Source organism: Nannospalax galili, unplaced genomic scaffold (assembly GCF_000622305.1).
Source record: "Nannospalax galili isolate Female #2095 unplaced genomic scaffold, S.galili_v1.0 scaffold886, whole genome shotgun sequence".
NCBI classification, from domain to species: Eukaryota; Metazoa; Chordata; class Mammalia; order Rodentia; family Spalacidae; genus Nannospalax; species Nannospalax galili.
The window spans coordinates 151,859-176,665 of record NW_008355971.1 but is presented as its reverse complement, the minus strand read 5'-3'; the positions used below and the strand labels follow the sequence as shown (position 1 = coordinate 176,665).

Sequence of the window (24,807 nt, the reverse complement as noted above, 5' to 3'; positions counted from 1 at the left end):
TTTAAATTCACTGAATTCTTTTATCATATTTATAATTGTTCTTTTCAGTTCTATGTCCTGCATTGTATCTAGGGAGTTCTCATTGTACTCCTCTAGAGGACTGTTGGTACTTGGTGGGGATATATTATTATGGTTTTTCATGTTATTACTTTTTCTCTGTGACTTTGACATGGATTTTTGTAGTTTCTGATTCTTGTGTGAGACTGAAGCCTTCCTTTGTTGAGTTTAGGTCTGCTTCTTTTTGTAAACTTTATGTGCCTTTTTGGTTTACTTGTTGGGAATGAAAAGCTGGTTGGTCTAGGCTTCAGGATCTCTCTTTTGACAAAATTGCTTTTGTCTTGCTGCTCAGGAGTTCCCACAGAGGCCCAAGTCAGATGAGGATCAGATGCTCTCAGGCTTTCTCCTTAGGTCTGGATCCCTCCAGGAAAGATGCTGGCCTCAGTAATTTGAGGGCTGGGCTGGCCTGGGAGCAGGGCCCAAGAAAGATGCTGTCCCCAGAAAGCTGGTGGCTGTGCCACCCAGGGATGCAAAGGGAGGTGGGGAAGAGAAGAGACCCGAGGGTTCCTGGGGACTACAGGGAGGAATTGGGTTGGTCTGGATGCAAAGGATCAGGAAGCAGTGGGGATTCTGGGCTAAGAGGTCAGTCCAGGGGTCTGGGGTGCCAAGACAAGAAATATGTCAGTCCCCCTTGTAGGAGGAGAGATGGGCTTGGGGAGCTGGGAGGGTGAATGAGGCTAGGGGAGTCACGGTGCAGTGGGCAAAGCCAAACTTACCCAGGAAAGCTGCTGGCTCCAGGAAGCTATGGGGCTGGGCCATCCAGAGATGCAAAGGGAGGTAGTGATGGGAAGATGCTACCCCGAGGGCTCCCAGGGACTAGAGGGAGGAATTGAGTTGGTTTGGATGCAAAGGATCAGGAAGCAGTGGGGAATTTGGGCCAAGAGGTCAGTCCAGAGGTCTGGGATGCCAAAACAAGAAATGTGCAAGTCCCCCTGCTAGGAGGAGACATGGGATTGGGCTTGATTTTATTATTATCAATGCTCATGAATGCTCAAAATGTCACACCACATAAACATATAGTATAAAATGGCAGGAATATGTTTAGATCCATGTCAGAAGTTGTTGGAAAGTCTTACTCCTAAGCCAAAATTCATTTAACGATTTTTTAAATGAAACTCAAGTCAACAGCTCAATACCTTTTTAATTTTTATTTATTTATTTATTTATTTATTTATTTACTATTTATTTTTGTATTTTTGAAACAGGGTCTCCCTGTAGCCCCAGCCAGCCTGGAACTTGCTATGTAGACCAGGTTGGCCGTGAAGTCAGAGATCTACCTGCTTATGCCTCCCAAGTGCTAGAATTAAAGTCATGTGCCACCATGCCCAGCTACCTTTATTTAATTTTTTAAAAAATTATTTTTATTTTGTGTATGAGTGTTTTGCCTGCATGTATGTAAATGCATCATGTGTGTGCAATATCCACAGAGGCCAGAAGAGAGTGTCATGTGCATGTACCACACACACCATGCATAAATATATTCACACCACACACATACCCATGTCCACAACTCATTCCTTTCAAAGAAAAAAAAAAGGAAATGTAAGATTGTGTGTAAGATTTGTTGTTAAAATGCAATGTCTTTTTTGGTATAGTTAATACATGATCAAACATGTCTATATTTGTGTGTGTGTGTGTGTGTGTGCGTGCGTGCGTGTGTCTGTATGCAGGTGCAAGTACCCTTGCATGCATGCGTGCATGTGGGAAGGCCAGAGGTCAATATCAGGTGTTATTCTCAGTTACTTTCTTCTGTATTATTTATTTGTTGGGTTTTTTTTTTTTTTTTGAGACAGGGTCTCCTTGTAGCCCCAGCTGGCCTTGAACTCACAGAGATCTGCACACCTGTCTCTTGAGTGCTGGGATTGAGTGTGTACCACCACACCCAGCCACCTAATTTTTTTTTGAGACAGGCTGTCTCAGTGAACCGGAGCTTGCTGTTTTAGCTAGACTAGCTGGCCTGCAAGTCCTGGGGATCCTCCTGGCTCTGCCTTGCCAATGCTAAGGTTACAGGCGCACATAACCATGTTTTCCTTTTACACAGGTGCTGGGGAAAACTCAGGTCCTCATGCTTTCACAGCAAGCAATTTACCCACTGAGTGATCTCACCAGTCCCAAATGTGTCTTTTTTAAAAAAATATTTTATTATTTTTATTTTATTTGTATGAGTGTATTGCCTGCATGTATGTGAGCGCACCCATGTCGTGCAATGCTGTGGAGGTCAGAAGAGGGCTTCAGATTCCCCTGGAACTGGAGTTAAGGATGGTAAGTAGCCGCCATGTGGGTGCTGGGAATCAAACCCCGGACCTCTGCAAGACCAGTAAGTGCTTTTAACCACTGAGCCATCTCTCCAGCCCCCCAAATCTATCTTTTGAAAGCCATGATCTAGTGGTATTTTCAATAACTATTACCCATGTCTGGAACAGTGTGGGGGCTGAAAACTGGAATGGAAACTTAAAACTTGTTGGTGGACCACAAATTATATAGGGGGTGATAGTTTCTTCATCTTCTACTGAAATAATTGTTCTATTAACTGAATGCTACTCTGTAATTGAAAAAATGCAGCTGTTTTGCTGACACTTTGAATGCTCTTAAGTAACACAGTGTGGGAGGTGGGATGGTTAAAAGCCAGGCACGGTGTTATACTCCTGTAAACCCAGTGCTCAGAAGGCTGAGGCAGGATCAAGGATTCAAGGATAGCCTAGGGTTACATAAAATATAAAGGGGGGCTGGAGAGATGGCTCAGCAGTTGAGAGCACTGACTGCTCTTGCAGAGGACCTGGGTTCAATTCCCAGCACCCACATGGCGGTTACAAACCGTCCTTAACTCTAGTTCCAGGAGAATCTGACACAGGTGCACTCACATACATGCAGGCAATACACTCATACACATAAAATAAAAAAACAAAATATTTAAAAAAAAAACACAAAGGAAGAAAAGAAAAAGAAGAAAATAATGGTTCGATTCCCTGAGAAAGTTTGGGGCCGTAGCTCAATAGTAGAGTGCTTGCCTAGCATGCACAAGGTCCTGGGTTGATTCCCAGTGCTGCCAAAAATAAAAAACCCACAACTCCAAGAGATTTCTCATAGGTACCGGTAGTTTTATGTTTCTAATCCATTCCTTTTAGTTCTGATGGTCTCCCAAAAATTTAATCTTTTGGGGAGTGGGCAGCATGAGACAGGGTCTCCCTGTAACCCCAGCTGTCCTGAAACTTGCTATGTAGACAAGGCTAGCCTTGAACTCAGAGATCCGCCTGCCTCTGCTTACAAGTGCTGGGATTAAAGGTGTGTGTGCTACCACAGCTGGCGAGCTATTTCATCTTCTGGGTCTATTATTTTCACTTTACATGTAATATTGCTAAACTGAAAACTCTAAGATATAAAGCTCAGAATTTACAAGGGCTCTGAAATCTTTTTTTTTTTTTTTTTTTGAGACAGGGTCTTCCTGTAGTCCCAGCTGGCCTGGAACTCACTATGTAGACCAGGCTGGCCTTGAACTCACAGAGATCCACCTGCCTCTGCCTCCAGAGTGCTGGGATTAAAGGCATGCACCACCACACATGGCCTGAAATCTTTCTTATAGTTCAGTTGTAACCTGAGAATGCTTGCTGTGATCAGAATGTCTCTTCACTATGAATTCCTGACATTCTGACATCTCTGTGACCCTCTGCCATTTATTACCATATGTCTGGTCTTCTTTGCCTTAATAATCAGCATCTCCTTTTAATGCTGGTAATCCTTCAAATACCAAATTTAACACATAAATATCTAAGCATAGTAAATAGCTTAAAGAAATGATGTGCCACTATTATTAGTATGTATGTTGGTTTCCTTTAATTATGTACTAGACTTGACCCTAGGATATTAACATGCTAGGCATGCACTATACTGCTGTGCTATATTCAGCATGCACCACCATATCCAGTGATTGCATGCTAATTTTTTTTGAGACAGTCTCATTCTGCAGCCCAGGCTGGCCTAGAACTTCTTATGTATCCTAGACTGACTCTGAAATAGCAATTCTTCTGCCTCTTGAGTGATAGGATTACAGGAATGAGCCACCATATCCATCTCTCTATGTTCATTTAAAATAATGATAACCTTAATTCATATTAAGCCTTGAGAAATTACATTTGTGGCAAATTTACCCAGCAAGACATGCAGGTTAAAAAGTCACTGGAGGTGATGGGGGCATGGAGATAGTTTAGCAAATAAAGGTGCTTGCCACCCAGCCTGATGACCTCAGTCCAATCCCCAGAACTGACATGGTAGAGGAGAACCAACTCCCAAAATTTGACCTCTGACCTCCATATGCATGCACCCATCTACACACACACACACACACACACACACACACACACACACACAAAATGTAAACAAAACAGGATCTCACTCTGTAGCCGTGGCTGCTCTGCAACTTGCTATGTAGACCAGGCTACCCTTGAACTTGGAGATCCACTTGCCTCTCTTTCCTGAGTGCTGGGATTAAAGGCGTGCGCCACCACGCCTGGCTGACAATCTCTTTTTAAAAAAATACTTTTATTACTTTTTATCTTATGTGTATGAGTGTATTACCTGCATGTGAGTAAGTGTACACATGTCATACAATGCCCACAGAAAAAGCTTCTGGAACTGGGGTTATGGACAGTTGTTGGCTGCCATGTGGGTGATGGGAATTGAACCCAGGTCCTCTGCAAGAGCACCCAGTGCTCTTAACCATTGAGAAATCTCTCCAGCCCTTGACAATCTCTTTACGTTATTGACTATCTCCAGAAAAAAATGCATTAGTTAAATATACAAAAATTTTTGCACACAATTTCAAGGCAATTATATTATTTCAGGTGAAGGACTGATGTTTTGCACCACCAGTATGTAAGGCTCATTTTCTTACTTATAGGAGCACATGACAAATAACTTTTTATTTTTATTGCACTGATCTATGCATGGTCAATGATCTAAGAGTATCAGCATAGTAAGTACTTATGTTTGCCACTGTATTGTGTTTTTCTTTCTTTCTTTCCTTTTTGTTTTGGTCTTTTTGAAGCAGGGTCTCCCTGTAGCCCCAGCTGGCCTGGAACTTACTATGTAGACCAGGCTGGCCTTGAACTCACAGAGATCCACCTACCTCTGCCTCCAGAGTGCTGGGATTAAAGGTGTGTACCACCATGCCTGGCTTGTTCTAGTACTGTTAATAACTGATTATCACTAAAAAAAAAAAAAAAAGCTGGGGTTGGAGAGATGGCCCTATGGTTAAGAGCACTGGTTGCTCTTGCAGAGGACCTGGGTTCAATTTCCAGCACCCACATGGTGGCTAACAACCTTCTATAACTCCAGTTCCAGGGGAATCCAATGCTCTCTTCTGACCTCCGTGGGCACTACACAGTACCCATTCATACACAAAAAATAAATAAACATAAAAAATAATAAATAGCCGGGTGTGGTAGTGCATGCCTTTAATCCCAGCGCTTGGGAGGCAGAGGCAGGTGGATCTCTGTGAGTTCAAGGCCAGCCTGGTCTACATAGTGAGTTCCAGGACAGCTGGAGCTACAGGGAAACCCTGTCTCAAAAAAGACAAAAAAATAATAATAATAAACAAAAAATTTTAAAAAACCTTTAGAAGTCTGATATGGCGCAAAATGTTTATATGGTCTCAACACGCAGGAGGCTGAAGCAGGAAGATTGCTGTGGGTTCAAGGCCAGCCTAGACTACATAGAAAGACTTTCTAAACATACACACACACACAAACACACACAAGCACTTTGAAATTGGTAGTATTATTCACACTTAACAAAAAATAAAGCACAGAACAGAAAGATGTTGAGTATACTGCCCAAACCTGAAAGGGACTATGTGCCATCTTCCTGGTGCTTCTGTCCTTCCTGATCGATCTCTCACACATACATAATCCCCAAAATATTCTTACGCTTGATAAAATCTTTTAAAAAAATATTTGTTATGGGGCTGGAGAGATGGCTCGGCAGTTAAGAACACAGACTGTTCTTACAGAAGAACTGGGTTCATTACACACATACACATAAAATAAAAATAATAAATATTTTAAAATATATGTATTTGTTATTAGTTTTATGTGTATGAGTGTATTGCCTGCATGTATGTAAGTGCACCCATGCCCGAGGAGGTCAGAAGAGGGTGTCAGATCCCCTGGAAATAGAGTTACAGATGACCGGCTGTTAGTACCATGTGGGTGCTGGGAAATGAACCCCAGTTCTCTGCAAGAACAGCCAGTGCTCTTAACCACTGAGTCAGTCACCTCTCCAGCCCCAATATTATTCATCTTAAAGTTCTCCAAAACAAAGCTTTTATTTACTTACTAAAACAAATCCAACCACCTCTAATTTTGCTGTTTTTTCCTCAAGCCTCTGAAGATCTTTAGTATCTACTGTGTAATTCTACGTTAGTATTGGTCTCCTCTAGAGCAAATCACCATGTAGAGGACTACTATGTAATGAAAAAGCTTAGATTAAAAAGAGACTAGAGACAATATGCACTGCCATGTGGTCATAGTCCTCAGTGCTACGGCTGAGTCAGCAAAGTGCTTGTTGGGATCCCCAGAACTCACATAAAAGCTGTATGCTGTTGTTTACATCTATAACCCCGTTCTGGGGGAGTGGGGACAGGCAGATGCACAGACAGGCAGATCCCTGGAGTTCACTGGCTAGTCAGCCTAGCTAATTGAGTGAGCTCCAGGTTCAGTAAGAGACCCTGTCTCAAAAGCTAAGATGACTCAGTGAGTAAAAAGCTTTTTGTACAAGCCTGATCCCTGGAACCCATGGAAAGATGGAAGGCATTGTCCTCGAACCATCATATATACACCATAGAACACATATACCCATACATGCATGTACATAATGCACGCACATATATATATGGTTAAAAAAAACAAAAGAAATAAAGTGGGAGATCAATTGAGGACACATCCAGCCTCCGTGTGAACTCTTAAACACATGCACAGATTAATTCTAGGAAGGGCATTTGATAAGGTAATGGAAATCTTGTCCCCCTGTGTGATGGTTAGATTGTAACATGACGCAACCTAGAATCACCTGGAAAGAGAGTCTCAGTAAGGGACTGTCTACATCAGGTTTGCCTGTAGACACATCTGTGAGGGACTGTCTTGACTGCCTTCATTGCTGTGGGAAGATCCAGCCTGAAAGTGGGCAGCACTATTCCCTGCCTTGGGGCCCTGACTGTGTAAGAGTGGAGAGAGCCAGAGGAGTACTAACCATGCACGCATTCATTTCTCTTTGCCCTTGACTCTGGATGTGCCCAATGGATCCAGGTTCCTGCCTTGATTCTTCCCAGTGATGGACTGTAACTTGAATTGTGACATGAAAAGGAAGGAAAGGCCTAGAAACCAGATAGATGATGTCACTCTTGGGTGGGGCATTTCAGATGAAGTGATTCCACATCCTGAAAAGCAAAAAGGTATTTTATACACAAGAAAACTCAGCATGACTTCTAGCTTGGCTTTAAAATGTACACCTGCAGTGCTTTTCTTCTCTCAAGTTTCTTCTTTTGGAATGCAGTAAAGCATAGAAAGTGGGAAAGGAAGGGGTTGGAGAGATGGATCAACAGTTAAGAGCACTGGCTATTCTTGCAGAGGACCTGAGTTCCAATCCCAGCACCCACACAGAGGCTAACAACTATCTGTAACTTCAGTTCCAGGGGATCCGACACCTCTTCTGTCCTCTGCCGGCACTGCACAACATGGGGGTGCTTACACACATGCGGACATAATAGTCATATACATACAATAAAAAAGATTTAAAAAAAAAGAAAGTAGGAAAGGCTTCATGACATGCCCAGCCTTTCCAGGAGCTCAGAGAAGCAAAGTAAGCACACTTTGTTCAGCGATAGCAAGACTCCATCACCCATGTTACACATACTCAAAAGTATAAGAGGGAATGTAAATACTGTGACTCTTCCTTGTATCATAAAGAAAATCAAGGGTCACTAAAGCCTAGGGTTGGAATCTGTTGTGTGTGTGTGTGTGTGTGTGTGTGTGTGTGTGTGTTTTTGTCTTTTTGAAGCAGGGTCTCCCTGTAGCCCCAGCTGTCCTGGAACTCACTATGTAGACCAGGCTGGTCTTGAACTCACAGAGATCCACCTGCCTCTGCCTCCCAAGTGCTGGGACTACAGGCATGCACCACAATGCCCGACTGTTTTTTCTTTTTCAAAAAAATATTATTATTTTTATGTGTATGAGTGTATTCCCTGCATGTATGTAAGTGCACCTGTGTTGTGCAATGCCCAAAGAGGTCATAAGGTTTTGCATGCCCTGGAACTGGAGTTACAGATGGTTGTTAGCTGCCATGTGGGTGCTGGGAACTGAACCCATGTCCTCTGCAAGAACAGTCAGTGCTCTTAACCACTTAGCTATCTCTCCAGCACCCCCACTTTTAAACTTTATCTATTTTTTTATGTGTATAAATGTGTTATGCCTGCATGTATTCAGGTGCACCCATGTCATGCAGTGCCTGTGGAAGACAGAAGGCATTGGATCCTCTGGAACTGGAGTTACAGCTGGTTGGTAGCTGCCATGTGGGTGCTGTGATTTGAACCATGGTCCTTTGCAAGAATAGTCAGTGTTCTTAACTGCTGAGCCAGGGTGCCAGTCCCTGGAATCTGTTTTTTGTTTTTTTGTTTTGTTTTTTACATTCACCGCTGTTTTCTACAGAGCAATGAAAATGTCATGAATATGCAATATACAAATCATCCCACCCCCATTTTCAAAAAGGATCACTGGAACCCTATTCTTGGGCCTTCAATAGCCCACCTTTTCAGGACTCTACTTTGGGGGGTAATTCCAGCTCTAAGATTTCCATACCAAACACAAGGCTGTGCTTGTCCGTTAGAACCTTCATCTAGGCCTCAAATATCCAACTTCCCCTTTAGTAGCTGATTCACTATACGCTGTGCATGCAGTGTGTCTGTAAGGTGAAAGGACAGAGGCAGGGAAAGGAATCCCAGTGCACAAATTCCAGGAAACGATGGAACTTACCATGACCATCCGTGCACCCCACTGTCCCTCCCAGAATAAGCGACACTGTATTCCTTCCGTGTGTTATGCATTTGGGCAGGACAACGGATACAGAATGCAAAGATGAAAGCACTGCAGAAGCCTCTTCCTCTGTCACATCATTTTCAGCCCAGAACCGTCCAAATGAAATCCCACCGTACTAAACAAAATGATGAAGATGGGATGGGGGTCAATTGGGCCAGTCCAGTTTTGATCCATCTACAGTGCTGTCACAGGATCATTTGGTCACAGCATGGCATGTCTATAGTCCCCATAGAATTACGGTGACTCCAGAGGCCCCGCCCCAGTTCAATCCCCTCAAACCCCATCAGAACCGGTCAAACGCTCCCCACACTGCACACAGCCCGACACTGTCACACGCAACCAGGCACCCTGCAGACGCACACTGGGACATGCGACCACCAAGGAGCGGACGCGAGGCTGCAGCCCGCGCACGCCCCTTCCCATCTGGGGACTTCCGGGGCGCCTCTCCCACCCGGGTGACCGCATCTCACCGCCCCCCCAGGACAAGATAACCACGAGAGGAACGTGATCCCGAAGCCGAGGTCCACGGGAGCATCCAACCCCGAAAGCAGCCGAGCGGACGCCGGATCAACTTCTGAAGCGCGGGCGACAAGCACGTAACAATTAACGGGCCGCCCCGGAGGCTCCTGGGAGAGCGCACGCCCCCCCCCCGCCCCCCCGGCGCGACTGCGCAAGCGCAGACGGCTGAGAGGCAGCGGGGGGGGGGGACGGGGGGGAGGGTGCCTGGTACTCGGCTGCTGTGGAGGCTGAGCAGCCACCTGGATGCTCTGGATCCCGGGAGCTGCCGGACAGAGCCAAACCAGATGGCGAGGCGGGGGAGGAAACCGAGAGTCCGGACCGGGCCTGGTAATTTGGGGACGGGGAGCGGGACCCCGACACCTAGAGCTGGGGAGCAGGGCCTCGGGCGTGGTTCGTGGGCGTGACCCTGAGGATGACCGCCGGTGACCCCCAGGGAACTTGATGCAGGGGTGTCCGCTCCACGCAGGGGAAGCTGTGTCGCTGGGAGCCGGTCACTGCCCAGCACAGATGTCGCCTGTGAGGGGTAGGGTGAATATTGGGGGTTGGCCCTCTGGATGCAACCTGATGTGTTTGGGTTGGTTTTTTTTTGTTGTTGTTGTTTTTTGGGGTTTTTTTGGGGGGGGGTTGGCGGGATGGGGGGTGCGATTCTCAGGATGTAAGAAAGATGGATGACGTGTCTTGTTTAGAGTTTCTGTTGCATCCGTCTATTTTTAGATTAGGTGTGAGTTGTATGTGACGCTATGAAAGCGAGGGGAATTGAAAGTGGTTTATGAACGTGATTATGACTTTACCTGGGATTGTAGGATGTTCTGTGGTTATGAATGACGTGTGAAGCTGTGGGTTGGTGGTGTTCTGAAGGATGTTTGATTGACTATAACTGCACGTGGGTGTGTCCTACTGTTATTTCTGATGGTTTTATGACGATGATAACCTTACTAATGAAGTGATTAAGGTACTTTGTACGGCCACATGTAGTTGACTGTGTAATGGGGGGGCGGGGAGGCGCTCATGATGTAGCCCAAACTAGCCTTGAACTTAGTACTGGAATTACAGGTATGCATCACTAAGCCTAGCAGTTGTGTAATGTTTGGTTGTCTGATTAGTAGCCATTAAGCCTGCCTCAAAATTTTTAACTTGGTAGCAATTTAGCAAATAATGCAGTAAATAGTAAATAATACAGTAAATTAGTAAATAATGCAGTGGTATTAATATTGGAAAGGAGTGGGTAAGATTTTCCTAATTCGTGGGTGGTGAAGTTAATTACCTGTAAGCACCATGCTAAATAAAAACAGTGCCGAAATGAACAACGTGGCATGGGACCACGAAGGAAAAGTAACACTTTTTACCCATAATTATCACTTTCAGTATGTCTATGTAAGTGGATTTTTCTTCAACTGGAAATTATTTTTAAAAATTTAGTACTCTTTTAATTACAAGACCAGTCTCATTTTTTTTTTTTTTTTTTTTTTTTTTGGTAATAAAAAGTTATTTTGGCTAGGTGTGGTGGTGCATGCCTTTAATCCCAGAATTTGGGAGGCAGAGGCAGGCAGATCTCTATGAGTTCAAGGCCAGCCTGGTCTACATAGTGAGTTCCAGGACAGCTGGGGCTACAGGGAGACCCTGTCTCAAAAAGACAAAAAAAAAAAAAAAAGTTATTTTGCTAATTGGAATATTCACTGTTCTAGTCAGTACTTCAGACTTAACCAAATGTTATTCCCTCCATATGGAAGCCCCCGAATTGGCAAGAATGGCCAGTTTCTTTTCTGTTTCCGTATGTATGCTACTAAAAAGTCCTCTGCAACACTTAATCCTTAAATTAACTGCTAACACCCTGATAATAATTTCAATAACTATGCTTTTTTATTACAGAAAAATTCTTTTTTAATGCAATTGACATTAAGCTGTTTGCACATGCGTTTCTAACCAATATATATATGATTATTACTAGTCACAGTTGGTTACTTTCTGAGCTCCTTGGCATCTGAGCATGGATATAAAGTCATCAGGTAGGATCCTTAGTACCTGAGTATGGATCTAAAGTCATCAGGTAGATTTCACTGGTAATGTTTATCACCTCTACTATTTAACATGAAGTAATTTTTTTTTAATTTTAATAACTACATGATTAGAAGAAGCATTTCATTACAGCTTTAACATATTCAGTAACAGTTTCTTTTCTGTTTCCATATGTATGCTACTAAAAAGTCTTCTGCAACACTTAATCCTTAAATTAACTACTAACACCCTGATAATAATTTCAATAACTATGCTTTTTAAAAACATATTTTGTTTATTTATTTTATATTATGTGAGTGTTATGCCTGCATGTATGTGAGTGCACTGATGAGTAGTACAATGCCTGTAGAGGTCAGAAGAGGGCATTGGATCCCCTGGGATTGGAGTTAATGAATAGTTGTTAGCTGCCCTGTGGGTGCTGGGAACTGAACCCAGGTCTTCTGCAAGAGCAGCCAGTGCTCTTAACCACTGAGCCATTTCTCCAGCCACATAACTGTGCTTCTTAAATAGTGGGTACAGGTAAATTAGTAGAGACGAAATGGAAAGTAGAAAACCCAGGTATTTTCAGCATATGGGGAAATTAATATATGATAAAGATGGCATTTGATATTAATTGAGGAAACATTGATTATATGATATGTGGTATTGCTAAAAGAATTTACCAGGGAAAAATAAACCACACAAGGAAACTAAGAAAATCAATTCTTAAAATTATTTGCATCTTAAACAGAAGGCAAGGTCTGAGTATATAGTTCGGTGGTAGAGCACTTGCCTAGTATAGATGGGGCCCTGGGCTCAGTCCCAGGCACTGGAAACACACACACACACAGAAGTCAGGCATAACAGTGTATTCCTTTAGTCCTAACCCTTGGGAGGCAGAGGCAGGCAGATAGCTGTGAGATTGAGGCTAGCCTGGTCTACATAGCAAGTTCCTGGCCAGTTACAGCTACAAGGTACAAGGAGACCATGTATCAAAAAAACCAGAAAGAGGAGCGGGGGGGGGGCAGGAGAGATGGCTCTGCAGTTAAGAGCACTGGTTGCTCTTGCAGAGCAGCTAACAACCATCCGTAACTCCAGCTCCAGAGGCTCCAATGTCCACTTCTCACCTCCGTTGGCATTGCACGCACATTGGTGCACTCACATACATGCAGGCAAAACACTTATGCACATAAAATAAAAATAAATTTTTAAAACTTTTTGAAAAACCAAAGCACAAAGAGAAGGTATTGTCAACAAACTAGGAAATAAAACCCGTGGCAAAATTGGAACATACTATAAGCAGGTGCTATTACCAAAAAAAGGAATGTTTTAAAAATTAAAGGAAGGTTATTCTCATAATAAGAAGTACATACCTTTAAAACTAAAGGTCATGAGCCAGGCCTGGTAGTGCACACCTTTAATCCCAGCACTTGGGAGGTAGAGGCAGGCAGAGATCTCTGTGAGATCAAGGCCAGCCTGGTCTACATAGTGAGTTCCAATCCAATTGGGGCTATAGGGAGACTCTGTCTCAAAAACAAAACAAACTAAAGGTTACAACTGATCAGCAAAGATAAAATATTCTCAACTGTATTTATCAGGGCTTGGGAAGGTAAACTCATGCACTGCTGGTGACAGTGTAAACCAGCAGAAAGACTATAAGAACAATTTGTGGTTTGGGCAGTGATGAGGATAGAACTCAGAGTCTTGTTCATCCTAGGCAAGTGCCCTGCCACTGAGCTACATCGCCAGCCAACGAAAGGGAGCTTGGAAATAGTAAACCTGTGCTCCTTTGGGAAATTGAAGCATATTTAAAATGTACAAAACAAAATGTTCCATTTCCAAGCTATGCAACAGGGTTCCCAGAATCATTCCACCGCAACAGGAGACTAGGTTTCTGGTGCTGAAGAGAAAGCTTGTCCATTTTCACACTAGCTGTCCTAGATTTCTGAAGTGTACTCGGAGTGGGCATATGTGGAAACAGTGAAAATGTATGCAGCTCTAAGTTATTCTGAAGGCTCTAATTGGAGCATCTTTTCTTCCCATCTTTCTTTACCTCCATCTTTGCTTTTATAGGACTCTTCCCTTTTCCAAGAGAAGCGCTCAAACAACGAGATTCATCTTTTACAAACATCAAAGCCATGTCTAAGGTGAGGTGATGTTTCCTTTCTTTTCTTTTTTTAATATTTTTAAATATTTTATTTATTTTTATATTTTATGTGTATGCGTGTATTGCCTGCCTGTAGGTAAGTATACCCATGTCATGCAATGCCCGCGGAGGACAGAAGAGGCTGTTGGATCCCCTGGAACTGGAGTTACAGACAGTTGTTAGCTGCCATGTGGGTGCTGGGATTTGAACCCGGGTCTTCTGCAAGAACAACCAGTGTTCTTAACTGCTGAGCCATCTCTCCAGGCCCTCCTTTCTTTTCTTTCAAGGAATATTACCATCTGTTTAGCAGTGTTGCTTCAACTGCCTGGATACTGGGATTTTCTTCCATGAAAAAGTCTCCAGATTAGGACCAGGTCTCAACTAGGTCTCTAGTTAAGGCTCACATAAGGGAAACCAAACAGATGACATGAGATACAAACTTAAGGGCTGTGCCGTCCCAAATTCCCTTAGATGACTCACCTGCCTCACTGATACCTCCAAGCCTGGTACCTGATTCCAACCAAATAAATTTAAGCCTCCTCCAGATACACTTTCAAATTATAACCAGTGTTCAAGTATTGATTGGTTATATCATTCACTGGCTTCTTTGTCTATTCTCTCACAAAATATAAATAGAATAAAAATGTACTATCTTTGCTTAAAGAGAAACATTATTATTATTATTTTTTTTTTTTTGGTCTTTTTTGAGACAAGGTCTCCCTGTAGCCCCAGCTGTCCTGGGACTCACTATATAGACCAGGCTGGCCTTGAACTCACAGAGATCCACTTGCCTCTGCCTCCTGAGTGCTGGGATTAAAGGCATGCGCCACCATGCCCGGCCGAGAAACATTATTTTTTAAATTTTATCTGTCAGACTATTTTTTAAAAATATTTATTATTTTTATTTTATGTGTACGAGTGTATTGCCTGCATGTATGTGAGTGCACCTGTGTCATGCAATGCCACAGACATCAGAAGAGAGCTTTGGATTCCTCTGGAACTGGAGCTAAGGATGGTTCGTAGCTGCCATGTGGGTGCTGGGAATCAAAACCAGGACCTCTGCAAGAGCAGTCAGTGCTCTTAACTGCTGAGCCATCTCTCCAGCCCCAAGAAACATATTATACTTGAGTGAATCCATCTTATTTTGACACTGATTTGAGATCTAAATTGTGAGTACTCAAGGAACAGACATGAGAAAATCTACTTCATCTCTAAGCTAGGTTTTGTAATAAAGTAGGAAATAAGGGGCTGGAGAGATGGCTTAGCGGTTAAGAGCACTGGCTGCTTTTGCAGAAGACCCAGATTCGATTCCTAGCACCCATACGGGCAGCTAACAACTGTCCATAACTCCAGTTCCAGAGGACACCTTCTTCTGAACTCTGCAGGCATTGCATGACACAGATGCACTTACACATCCTGCTCCTCTTTCATTTTTTACTCCCAGTACTCACATACTTGTCTGTGCAGATAACCCAAGAGCTGTGTCTGTCTTTTTCATTCTACAGGCAATTCATGACCAGTTTTCTTAACACTGTACCATGTCGGAACCATGTCAGCCTACTAATGCCAGCCTTGATCTCTGCAGCATACTCTCTAACAGTGGTTACTTAATCTTCTTTCCAACATAACATACTTTAAGCCTTCTCCAGTCTTCTTTAAAGTTTTTATTTATTTATTTTTATGTCTATGAGTGTTTTGCCTGCATGTATGTAAGTGTACCCGTGTGTAACTGCAATGCCTGCAGAAGCCAGAAGAGGGCATTAGATCCCCTAGAACTGGAGTTATAGATGGCTGTTCTTTCACAAAATTCCTCAGCCTTTAAATTTGTTATTTCTGTTTTTTTATGTGTATGGTTATTTTGCCTGCATGTTATGTAAGTGCACCCATGTTGTACAGTGCCCTCAGAGGTCAGAAAAGGGCATTGGATCCCCTGGAACTGGAGTTACAGAAGTTGCTGGCCATCATGTGGGTGCTGGGAATCGAACCCAGGTTCTCTGCAGCCAGTGCTCTTAACTGCTGAGCCATCTCTCCAGCCCCTCTAAGTATTTTTTAAACATGAGATAACAAGTACTGCTGCATGTATTTTGTATTTTCAGAAAGAATTTTCTTTTATAAAGCACTGTTAAGAAAACTAGTTTGACCACTGAACATTGGCAGAATGAGGTCTTCAATATTTAGTTCTCACCCATTTCTGATAACTTCAGGATGAACTACTAGACTGTGCCCTTACAGGGATCAGTGTCATTCAAGGATGTGACTGTAGACTTCACCCAGGAGGAGTGGCAGCAACTGGATCCTGCTCAGAAGGCCCTCTACAGGGATGTGATGTTGGAAAACTATTGCCACTTTATCTCTGTGGGTAAGTGTCACGCATGCTTCCCAGAATTCCAAACTCAGATCCTCATGTTTGCACAGCAAGCACATTACATACTGAGCCATCTCCTCAACCCACTGTGAATCTCTTTACTAGCAGAATATTACTGTATATTCAATTATATGATATATTCTCACCTGCCTAGTATAAAGTATTAACTATGATAAAACATTAATTTGTTCTGCTGGGTGAAGCTGTATGTTTCTTAACAGTTTGAAGTCCAAACAGCTTAGAGAAATCTTGTTCTCTCTCCCCTCCCTCCCTCCCTCTATCTCTCTCTCTCTCTGTCTCTCTCTCTCTGTCTCTCTCTCCTTTTTTCATTATCAGGGTTTCATATAACAAAGCCTGATATGATCCGCAAGTTGGAACAAGGAGAAGAGCTATGGACAGAGAGAATTTTTCCAAGTCAGAACTATCTAGGTGAGTCTGTACAAATAAAAATTCAGTCAGTGAAAGGGCATGGAGACATAACTCAGTGGTAGAGCTCTTGCCAGGGCTCCTAGCACATGCAAGGCCCTGGGTTTGATCACCAATGCTATAAGAAAAAAAAAGTAAAATTGGGGGAAATAAACACAGCTGTTCATGCTCCAGAGGAAAAAAAAAATCCACGAGGCATTAAATCTCAGGGATTTGACAGATTTGAATGTTTGTAGGGATCTCTTTTTTTCTTTTTTGGTCTTTTTTTTGAACTCACAGAGATCCGCCTGCCTCTGCCTCCCTAGTGCTGGGATTAATGGCGTGTGCCACCACGCCCGGCTTATTTTTTTAATTGTAGTAAAATGCAACTTACCATCTTAATCATTTTAAAATTTTTATTATGTTTATTTTATGTGTATGTGAAAGTGCTTTCATGTGTGTATGTGTACCATGTGCATGACAGTGTCTGCACAGGCCAAAAGAGGATGTTGGATCTCTCGGAACTGAAGTTACAGGAGGTGTGGGCCACTCAATGTGGGTGCTGGGAACTGAACCTGGGTCCTCTACAAGAGCAGCAAGTGTTCTTAACCACTAAGCCATCTATCCAGCCCCCATCTTAAGCATTTTTAAGCATATATTTCAGTGGTATAGAGTACATCCACATTTTTGTGCAACCATCACCACCATCTATCTCCAGAAGACATTATCTTGCAAAACTGAAACCCTGCACCCTTCGAACAGTAGCTTTCCATTATCTCTGTTTCCCAGCAAGCATCATTCTCTTTTCTGCCTCTGGGAATTTGATTATGTTATGACTTCTCATGAATAGCATCATACAGTATATGTCCTTTCTATGACTGTCTTCACTTAATGTCCACAGTGTTCATCTGTGTTGTAGAATGTTAGAATTCCTTCATTTTTAAGGCTGATAAATACTGCATTGTCCATTTTGCTTGCTCCTTTGTCCATTACTGGCATCTTTTGGCTTCTGTGTACACAGGTAAACAAACATCAGCTCAGATCCTTGCTCTCAGTGTCTTTGGGTGTATACCTAGAAATAGAAGAGCTGGCTTGTATGGCAAATCCACGTTTCAGTTTTGAAGACTCAACCAAACCGTTATCCATAGAACAGCAACATGTTCCCATTCCTCCCGCAGTGCACAGCAGTTCCAGTTCTGCACATTGTTTTGTCTTTTTTTTTTTTTTTTTTTTTTTTTTTGAGACAGGGTCTCCCTGTAGCCCCAGCTGTCCTGGAACTCACTATGTAGATCAGGCTGGCCTTGAACTCTCAGAGATCCGCCTGCCTCTGCCTCCCGAGTGCTGGGATTAAAAGCATGCACCACCACACCTGGCTCAATTCTGCACATTTTTACCAGCACTTGTTTTGGGTTTTGTTTTGCTTGGTTTTGTTTTTTGAGACCAAGTTTCACTATGTAGGTATGGTTGGCCTGGAACTTGCTTTGCTGATCAAATTGGCCTCAAATTCATAGCGATCTGCCTGCCTCTGCCTTTGAGTGCTGGAATTAAAGGTGTGTACCATACCCAGCTTATTTTCCAGATTTTTTTGATGGCATATATGAATTTTTTTGGTCTTTTTGAGACAGGGTCTCCCCTACGATACCCTGAGCTAACTTGAAACTCCCTATGGAGACCAGCCTGGCCTCGATCTCACAAAGATCTACCCGTCTCTGCCTCCTGAGTCCTGGGACTAAAGGCTTGTGCCACCATGCCTGGCATATGTATGAATTTTTAAGTGTGAAATCTGTGAAAAGCCTATATATTGCTGACTTTCATGCCTTTAGAATGTAAATTTTAGTTTTGAACATCACTTTCCTTGCAAATCTTTTCCTTCTTTGCCTAGTGTTTGTACCAAGACTCCATTGTAGGCTTTGTAAGCAGTATCTACATAGAGATCTCAAGTCTAGAGTTCTTTAAAAGTCTGACAAAAGTATTAACTCATGTATCCAAATCCCCAATCAAGATAAGAAATGCTTCCGTTAGCCCCATAATTCTCATCGAGCTTCTTCCAGGCCATTCCCTCCCACTAAGTTATGAATTTTTAAAATGTCTTTTATTGCCGGGCGTGGTGGTGCACGCCTTTAATCCCAGCACTCGGAAGCAGAGGCAGGCGGATCTCTGTGAGTTCAAGGCCAGCCTGGTCTACATAGTGAGTTCTAGGACAGCTTGGGCTACAGGGAGACCCTGTCTTAAAAAGACCAAAAAAAAAAAGTCTTTTATTATTTTTATTTTATGTGTATGAGTGTTTTGCCTGGATATATGTAAGTGTACCCATGTCATACAATGTTCATGGAGGCCAAAAAAGGGCATCAGATCCCCTGGAACTGGAGTTAAAAGACAGTTGTCGGCTGCCATGTGGGTGCTGGGAACCAACCCTGGGTGAGTCCTCTGCAAGAGCAGCCAGTGCTCTTAACTACTGAGCCATTTCTCCAGTCCGTAGGTTGTGAATTTTCTTAGATTAGTTTTGTGTGTTTTCTTTCACTTGGCTTCATGTCTGAGAGATTGATACACGTTTTTGGATGTCTAAGTCAGTTATTTTCATCATAGAATGACTATTATTCAAATATACCTGGGCTGTTTCTAGTCAAATGTCCTGGGCTGTTTCTAGTTTGGAGCCATTTGGAGCTATTACAAACAAGGCTGAGGCTAAACCTTATAAAATGTTTGTAAACAGACATTTATTTCTCCTCAGTAAATAGGTGCTAAGCCAAAGCAAGGATGTGTTTCACCTTTTCAGGAATTATGAGTTAGACCTGAGAAATTTGATTGTCCCACATTCTTTTCTGTGTTTTGATGTTACTACTGTTTTGTATTTGGTGATTCTGGTGGTATGTCTTGACATTTTGGGGTTTTTTTTTTTCTTTTTTTTTCTTTTTTTTGAGTGTATGAGTGTGTTGCCTGCATCTATGTAACTGTACCCCTGTTGTGTGATGTTCACAGAGGTCAGAAGAGGGTGTCAGATTCCCTGAAACTGGAGCTCTGGATGGTTTTTAGCCACCATGTGGGTGCTGGGAATCAAACTCTGGTCCTCTGCAAGAGCAGCCTGTGCTATTAACTGCTGAGCTATCTCTCCAGCCCTGATTTTTGTTTTTTGTTTTGGAGACAGGGTCTCCCTGTAGCCCTAGCTGGCCTGGAACTCACTATGGAGATCAGGCTGGCCTTGATCTCACAGAGATCCACCTGACCCTGTCTCAAAAAGGCAAAAGAAAAGAAATAACATATTCTATATGGAGCTAAGTATTGTCTGCTGTTTCAGGTATCCTGTGGGTTTCTCAGAACATACCCTTCTCACTAATGCACATTTTTTAGATTTTCTACATAGATAATGTGCACTCCTGGGGCTGGAGAGATAATAGCTCAGTGATTATGAACATTCACGGCTCTTGCAGAGTTCAGTTCCCAACACCTCCATCAGATGGCACAACCACCTGTGACTCCGGCTCTAGGGGATCCAACACCTTTTGGCCTCTGTGCATGCATATGCACATACACATACATACGCATAAATAAAAAACAAATCTACTTTTAATGTGCACTCTTGGGGCTGGGGAGATGGTCAGTCTGGCCTGAGTTCAGTCCCCAGCACCCACATTAACAGCTCAATGCAGCAGCATGGGCCTGGAATCCCAGCACAGGGGAGGCAGAGACAGGAATCCCTGGGGCTTGCTGACCAACCAGTTGAGCCTGATCAGCAAGCTCCAGTTTCAGTGACAGACTCTGTCTCACAAAATAAGGTGGAAAGCAATTGAAGACACCAACTATCAACGTCTATCCCCAACACACACATCGGCACATATATGGGCACTCATGTGCATGTGCACTCACACCCACACAGACACGTACACACACACACACAAAATGCACTCTTGATATAAAAATATTTTATGTCTATATTTGCAAATGTGTACTTTCATTTCTTTTTGCATTTTTAAAAATATTTTATTTTTTTATTTTATGAGTGTTATGCTTGCATGTAAGTAAGTGCACCTGTGTCATACAATGCCCAAGGAGGACAGAAGAAGCTGTTGGATCCCCTGGAACTGGAGTTACAGACAGTTGTTAGCTGCCATGTGGGTGCTGGGATTCTGTCAGAACAGTCAGTGTTCTTAACCACTGAGCCAACTCTCCAGCCCCTCTTTGTGCTTTTTTGGTCTTTTTTTTTTTGTCTTTTTGAAGCAGGGTTTCCCTGTAGCCCCAGCTGTCCTGGAACTCAGTATGTAGACCAGGCTGGCCTTGAACTCACAGAGATCCGCCTGCCTCTGCCTCCCGAGTGCTGGGATTAAAGGCGTGCACCACCACGCCTGGCCATCCTCTGTGCATTTTTATGTTAGGCATATTTTCATGGTCTTTGTGTGCATGTGTGTGTGTGTGTGTGTGTAGGCCAAAGGACAGCTTCAAATACTGTTCTTCAGGTGACTTCCACTTGTTTTTTTGTTTTGTCTTTTGAGACAGGGTCTCACTGTAGCCCCAGCTGGCCTGGAACTCACTATGTAGATCAGGCTGGCCTCAATCCCACAGAGATCTTCCTGCCTCTGGCTCCCCAGTGCTAGGATTAAAGCGTATGCCGCCACCCCGGCCCCCACTTGTTTTTTTGAGGGGACAGTCTCTCACTGCCCTGAGACTCACCAAGTAGACTAGGCTCGCTAGCCAGCAAGCCTAAGAATCTGCCTATCTCCCCTCCCCAGCACTGTGACCGCAAGCATGAACCACTGTGCCTAGCTGTTTTTACGTGGATTTGGGGGATTGAACTCAGGTTCCCATGCACCTTACTGACTAAACTGTCCTAGGACAATACTACAATATTAAAGTAGCGAGTGGGCATGCTCACAGTTCACTAACTTATTTTATGCTCAGTGTTAACTGTAGAATCTTTATAAATGCTTCTCACCAAATTCAAAAGTTCTCCTCTTACATGGTTTTCTGAGAGTTTCATTTTAAATGAGTATTTTGTTGTTGTTTGAGATAGGGTCTCCCTGTAGCCTGAGCTGGCCTCAACTTGCTATGTAGACCAGCCTGGCATTGACCTCACAGAGATCCTCTCCCCTCTGCCTCCTGAGTGCTGGGATTAAAGATGTGCATCACCCTGCCTGGCTCTTGAATGAGTGTTTTAACAATGTTTTTTCTGCGTCTGTTGAGGGAATCATACTTTCTTCTTCAGTCTGTTCCAACTTACGATACATTGCTTTATCTGAGTTTTAAACCAATACTGCATTTCCTGAATGAACCCACTTGACAAAATATACTACCCTTGTTATGGATTGCTGGAATAGGTTTGCTAATATTTTGGTATACTTTTATGCAGGAATTTGAAGCCAGTCTGTGCAATATAGCAAGACCCTTTCTCAGAAAAATGATTAGAAGCAGGAAAATGTGGCCCATAAATGGGAAAAATTAGTCAATAGAAAAATAATTCAGGAGCTAGTGAGATGCTCAGCAGGTCAGGCACTTGCTGCACAACTAAGGACATGAGTTTGATCCCTAGGACCCTCATGATGAAAGGAGAGAACCAACTCTTACAAGTTGTTCTCTGACCTCCATACACATGCTGTGTCACATGTACACACACACACACACACACACACACACACACAAACAAACACAAAGTTACAAAAAAAGAAAAATTTCAGTCAATAAAATCAAGCCTAAAAAGTAGAGATGATAGGTAGAATTTGCAGAATAGGGTGTTAAAACAGGTCCCACAATTGACATCAAGAAAAAAAGAGGATAAAATGAAACATACAAAAATGACCAAGATCTAAAGAAAGCAAAGCCTCCATGGTATATGGTGTAAAGTGTACTTTTTAAAATGCACATTAAGGCCAGGTGTGGTGGCGCAAGCCTTTACCCAGCACTCTGGAGGCAGAGGCAGGTGGATCTGTGAGTTCAAGGCCAGCCTCGTCTACATAGTGAGTTCCAGGGCAGCTGGGGCTACAGGGAGACCCTGTCTCAAAAAGACCAAATAAATAAATAAATAAATAAAATAAAATGCACATTAAATGTGAACACAAAGTTAAACAGTAAACATGCTGTCATATGGTTGCCCTGTGTGAGCATGGAATTTACTTTCCTCCCCATAGTTTGGTTCATGTATTTTGGTTGAAGTCTAGCACAGTGAACCTTCCCGAGGAGAGCAGGGAAGGTGCCCACATGTCCTAAAGAGGCCTGTGATGGCAAAGAAGAGTGTCGCTTTGCTGTTCATTATGGTTAGGAATAGGTCAGGTGGATGTTCTGTGTATGGACATGTATGGCTTAGAGTCTTGATAGCACCAACAGAGAACATGAGAGTTCTGTTATTGACTTGCCCAGGGATAAGGCAAGAGAGGCTAAACATTTCTTATCAGTAAATCATAAAAAAAATGGAGTCAAGAGCTAGGTTGTAGTGGTGTATGTCTATAATCTCAGTCTTAGACTGAGGAAAGGATTGCCATAAGTTTGAGGCCACCCATGTCTACACAGTGAGTCCAAGGCCAACCTGGGCTACGTAGTAAGACTGTCTCAAAAGAAAAAAAAAAAAAAAGCGATCAAACTTTGTTGCACATACAAACAGTAGTTAGGAGATGGTGGGATGTTCCATGAGACAGTCCATTCCAGAACATGAGTTATTCCAGCAAGGAGAAGGAACATAGCATCAAAAGCTGTAATTCTTTTTTTAGGGGCAACCCCCCCCCCATTTGGTCCACTGAAAACAATGGCAGTTACAGTCCTGCTGTAATAGTCCTTAACAGGGCTTCAAAATGTATTAGCGCATCTCGCCTTTAGTTATAATCATCCTCCTAAAGACTTTTAGGAGTTTTCCTAAGATTTTATTTATTTTTTGCCAGGCATGGTGGCACACACCTTTAATCCCAGCACTTGGAAGGCAGAGGCAGGCAGATCTCTGTGAGTTCAAGGCCAGCCTGATCTACATAGTGAGTTCCAGACCAGCTGGGGCTACAGGGAGACCCTGTCTCAAAAAGACCAAAATTTTTTATTTTTAATTTATGTGTATGTGTGTTTTGCCTGCATGTATGTAGGTGCCGCGTGTATCACGCAATGCCCAGGAAGGCCAGAGAGGACACTGGATCCCCTGGAACTGGAGTTATGGATGGTTGTTAGCTGCCATGTGGGTGCTGAGAACCAAACCTGGATCCTCTGCAAGAGCAGCCAGTGCTCTTAACTACTGAGCCATCTCTCCAGCCCCCTTTAGATTTTTTTTCAATTACACAAATGTTTGTGCACTATAGCAAGGCCTTGTTGCAAAAAAAATGATTAGACATATGAAGAAGCAGGAAAATATGGCCCAGAAACAGAAAAAGTTAATCAACCGAAAAATAATTCAGGGGCTAGTGAGATGGCTCAGTGGGTAGAGGCCCCATGAAAATTTAATGGCATTCTGTTTCTGTTCTGATGGCCCTTGGAGAGCCATCTGCAATATCTGGTTTTCACTACGCCTAGGAACATGGGAGCATTGTCACCGCACTGAGAATGCATGAGGTACATGAATGAAAGCTGAAAGGATCTGAAGGGAGTAACAGTTTTAACTTTGAATATAAATGTTCCTCCCTCAGTAATAGAGAGAATAAAGAGAATCAGTAAGTCTACACACAGCTGGAAAGGCTCTATCAATCACTACATTCAGTTCATCTTTATAGAATATCCCACAGGGAGCCTTCACTAGCATAGACGCTATATGCTGGGCCATAAAGCAAGAATCAATAAATTTAAAAGAGGTAATCATAAAGAATATAACTCTGACCAGATTAAAACTGACTCAGGTAAAAAATAAAGTTATTTCTAAGTACTCCCAAATATTTGGAAATTAGTCAGTAAAGTTCCAAATGCCAAGGTAAATTGAGATTTTTTTTAAAGATTTACTTTTATTTGTTACTATGTGTATGTATGTGCATCTGTGTGTTTGCACATGTGTGCAAGACCAGAAGAGACATCAGATGCCCTGGAGGCTGGAGTTACAGGCAGTTGTGAGTCACCCAACATGGGTGCTGGGAACCAAATATGGGTCCTCTGCAAAACCATATGTGCTCTTAACCCTGAGCCATCTCTCCAGCTCAGGAAGATTTTTTTTTTTTAAGTTTCAATTTTTAAAATTTTGGGGTGGGGGTTGTTTGGTTGTGTGTGTGTGTGTATGTGTGTGTGTGTGTGTGTGTGTGTGTGTGTGTGGGTACCTGAAGAGACCAGAGAAGGGTGCTGGATCCCCTGGC

The 24,807-nt window shown here is 43.0% G+C and overlaps 1 protein-coding gene and 1 long non-coding RNA gene across 7 annotated transcripts in view; one reads left to right on the top strand and one right to left on the bottom strand.

Moving 5' to 3' along the window:
- Positions 1-6,279: 6,279 nt before the first annotated feature.
- Positions 6,280-9,719, bottom strand: LOC115067779. The gene is made up of 3 exons (XR_003847141.1): positions 9,611-9,719; positions 9,078-9,255; positions 6,280-7,486 (listed from the first exon to the last, which is right to left on the bottom strand). It is a non-coding gene; the product is annotated as an uncharacterized LOC115067779 (long non-coding RNA).
- Positions 9,720-9,846: 127 nt separating this feature from the next.
- Znf382 (zinc finger protein 382) overlaps positions 9,847-24,807 on the top strand; it is an 18,795-nt gene continuing 3,834 nt past the window's right edge. For 2 of the 6 annotated variants that reach the window (XM_008853852.2, XM_008853850.2), the window contains exons 1-4: positions 9,847-9,986; positions 13,728-13,801; positions 16,033-16,159; positions 16,502-16,594. In XM_008853852.2, the coding sequence (XP_008852074.1) occupies positions 9,944-9,986; positions 13,728-13,801; positions 16,033-16,159; positions 16,502-16,594 (337 nt within the window). In that variant the 5' untranslated portion in view covers positions 9,847-9,943. Of the gene's footprint in view, positions 9,987-13,727; positions 13,802-16,004; positions 16,160-16,501; positions 16,595-24,807 lie in introns of all 6 variants that reach the window. The other 4 variants (XM_029556514.1, XM_029556513.1, XM_008853853.2 and 1 more) reach the window with 3 other exon arrangements.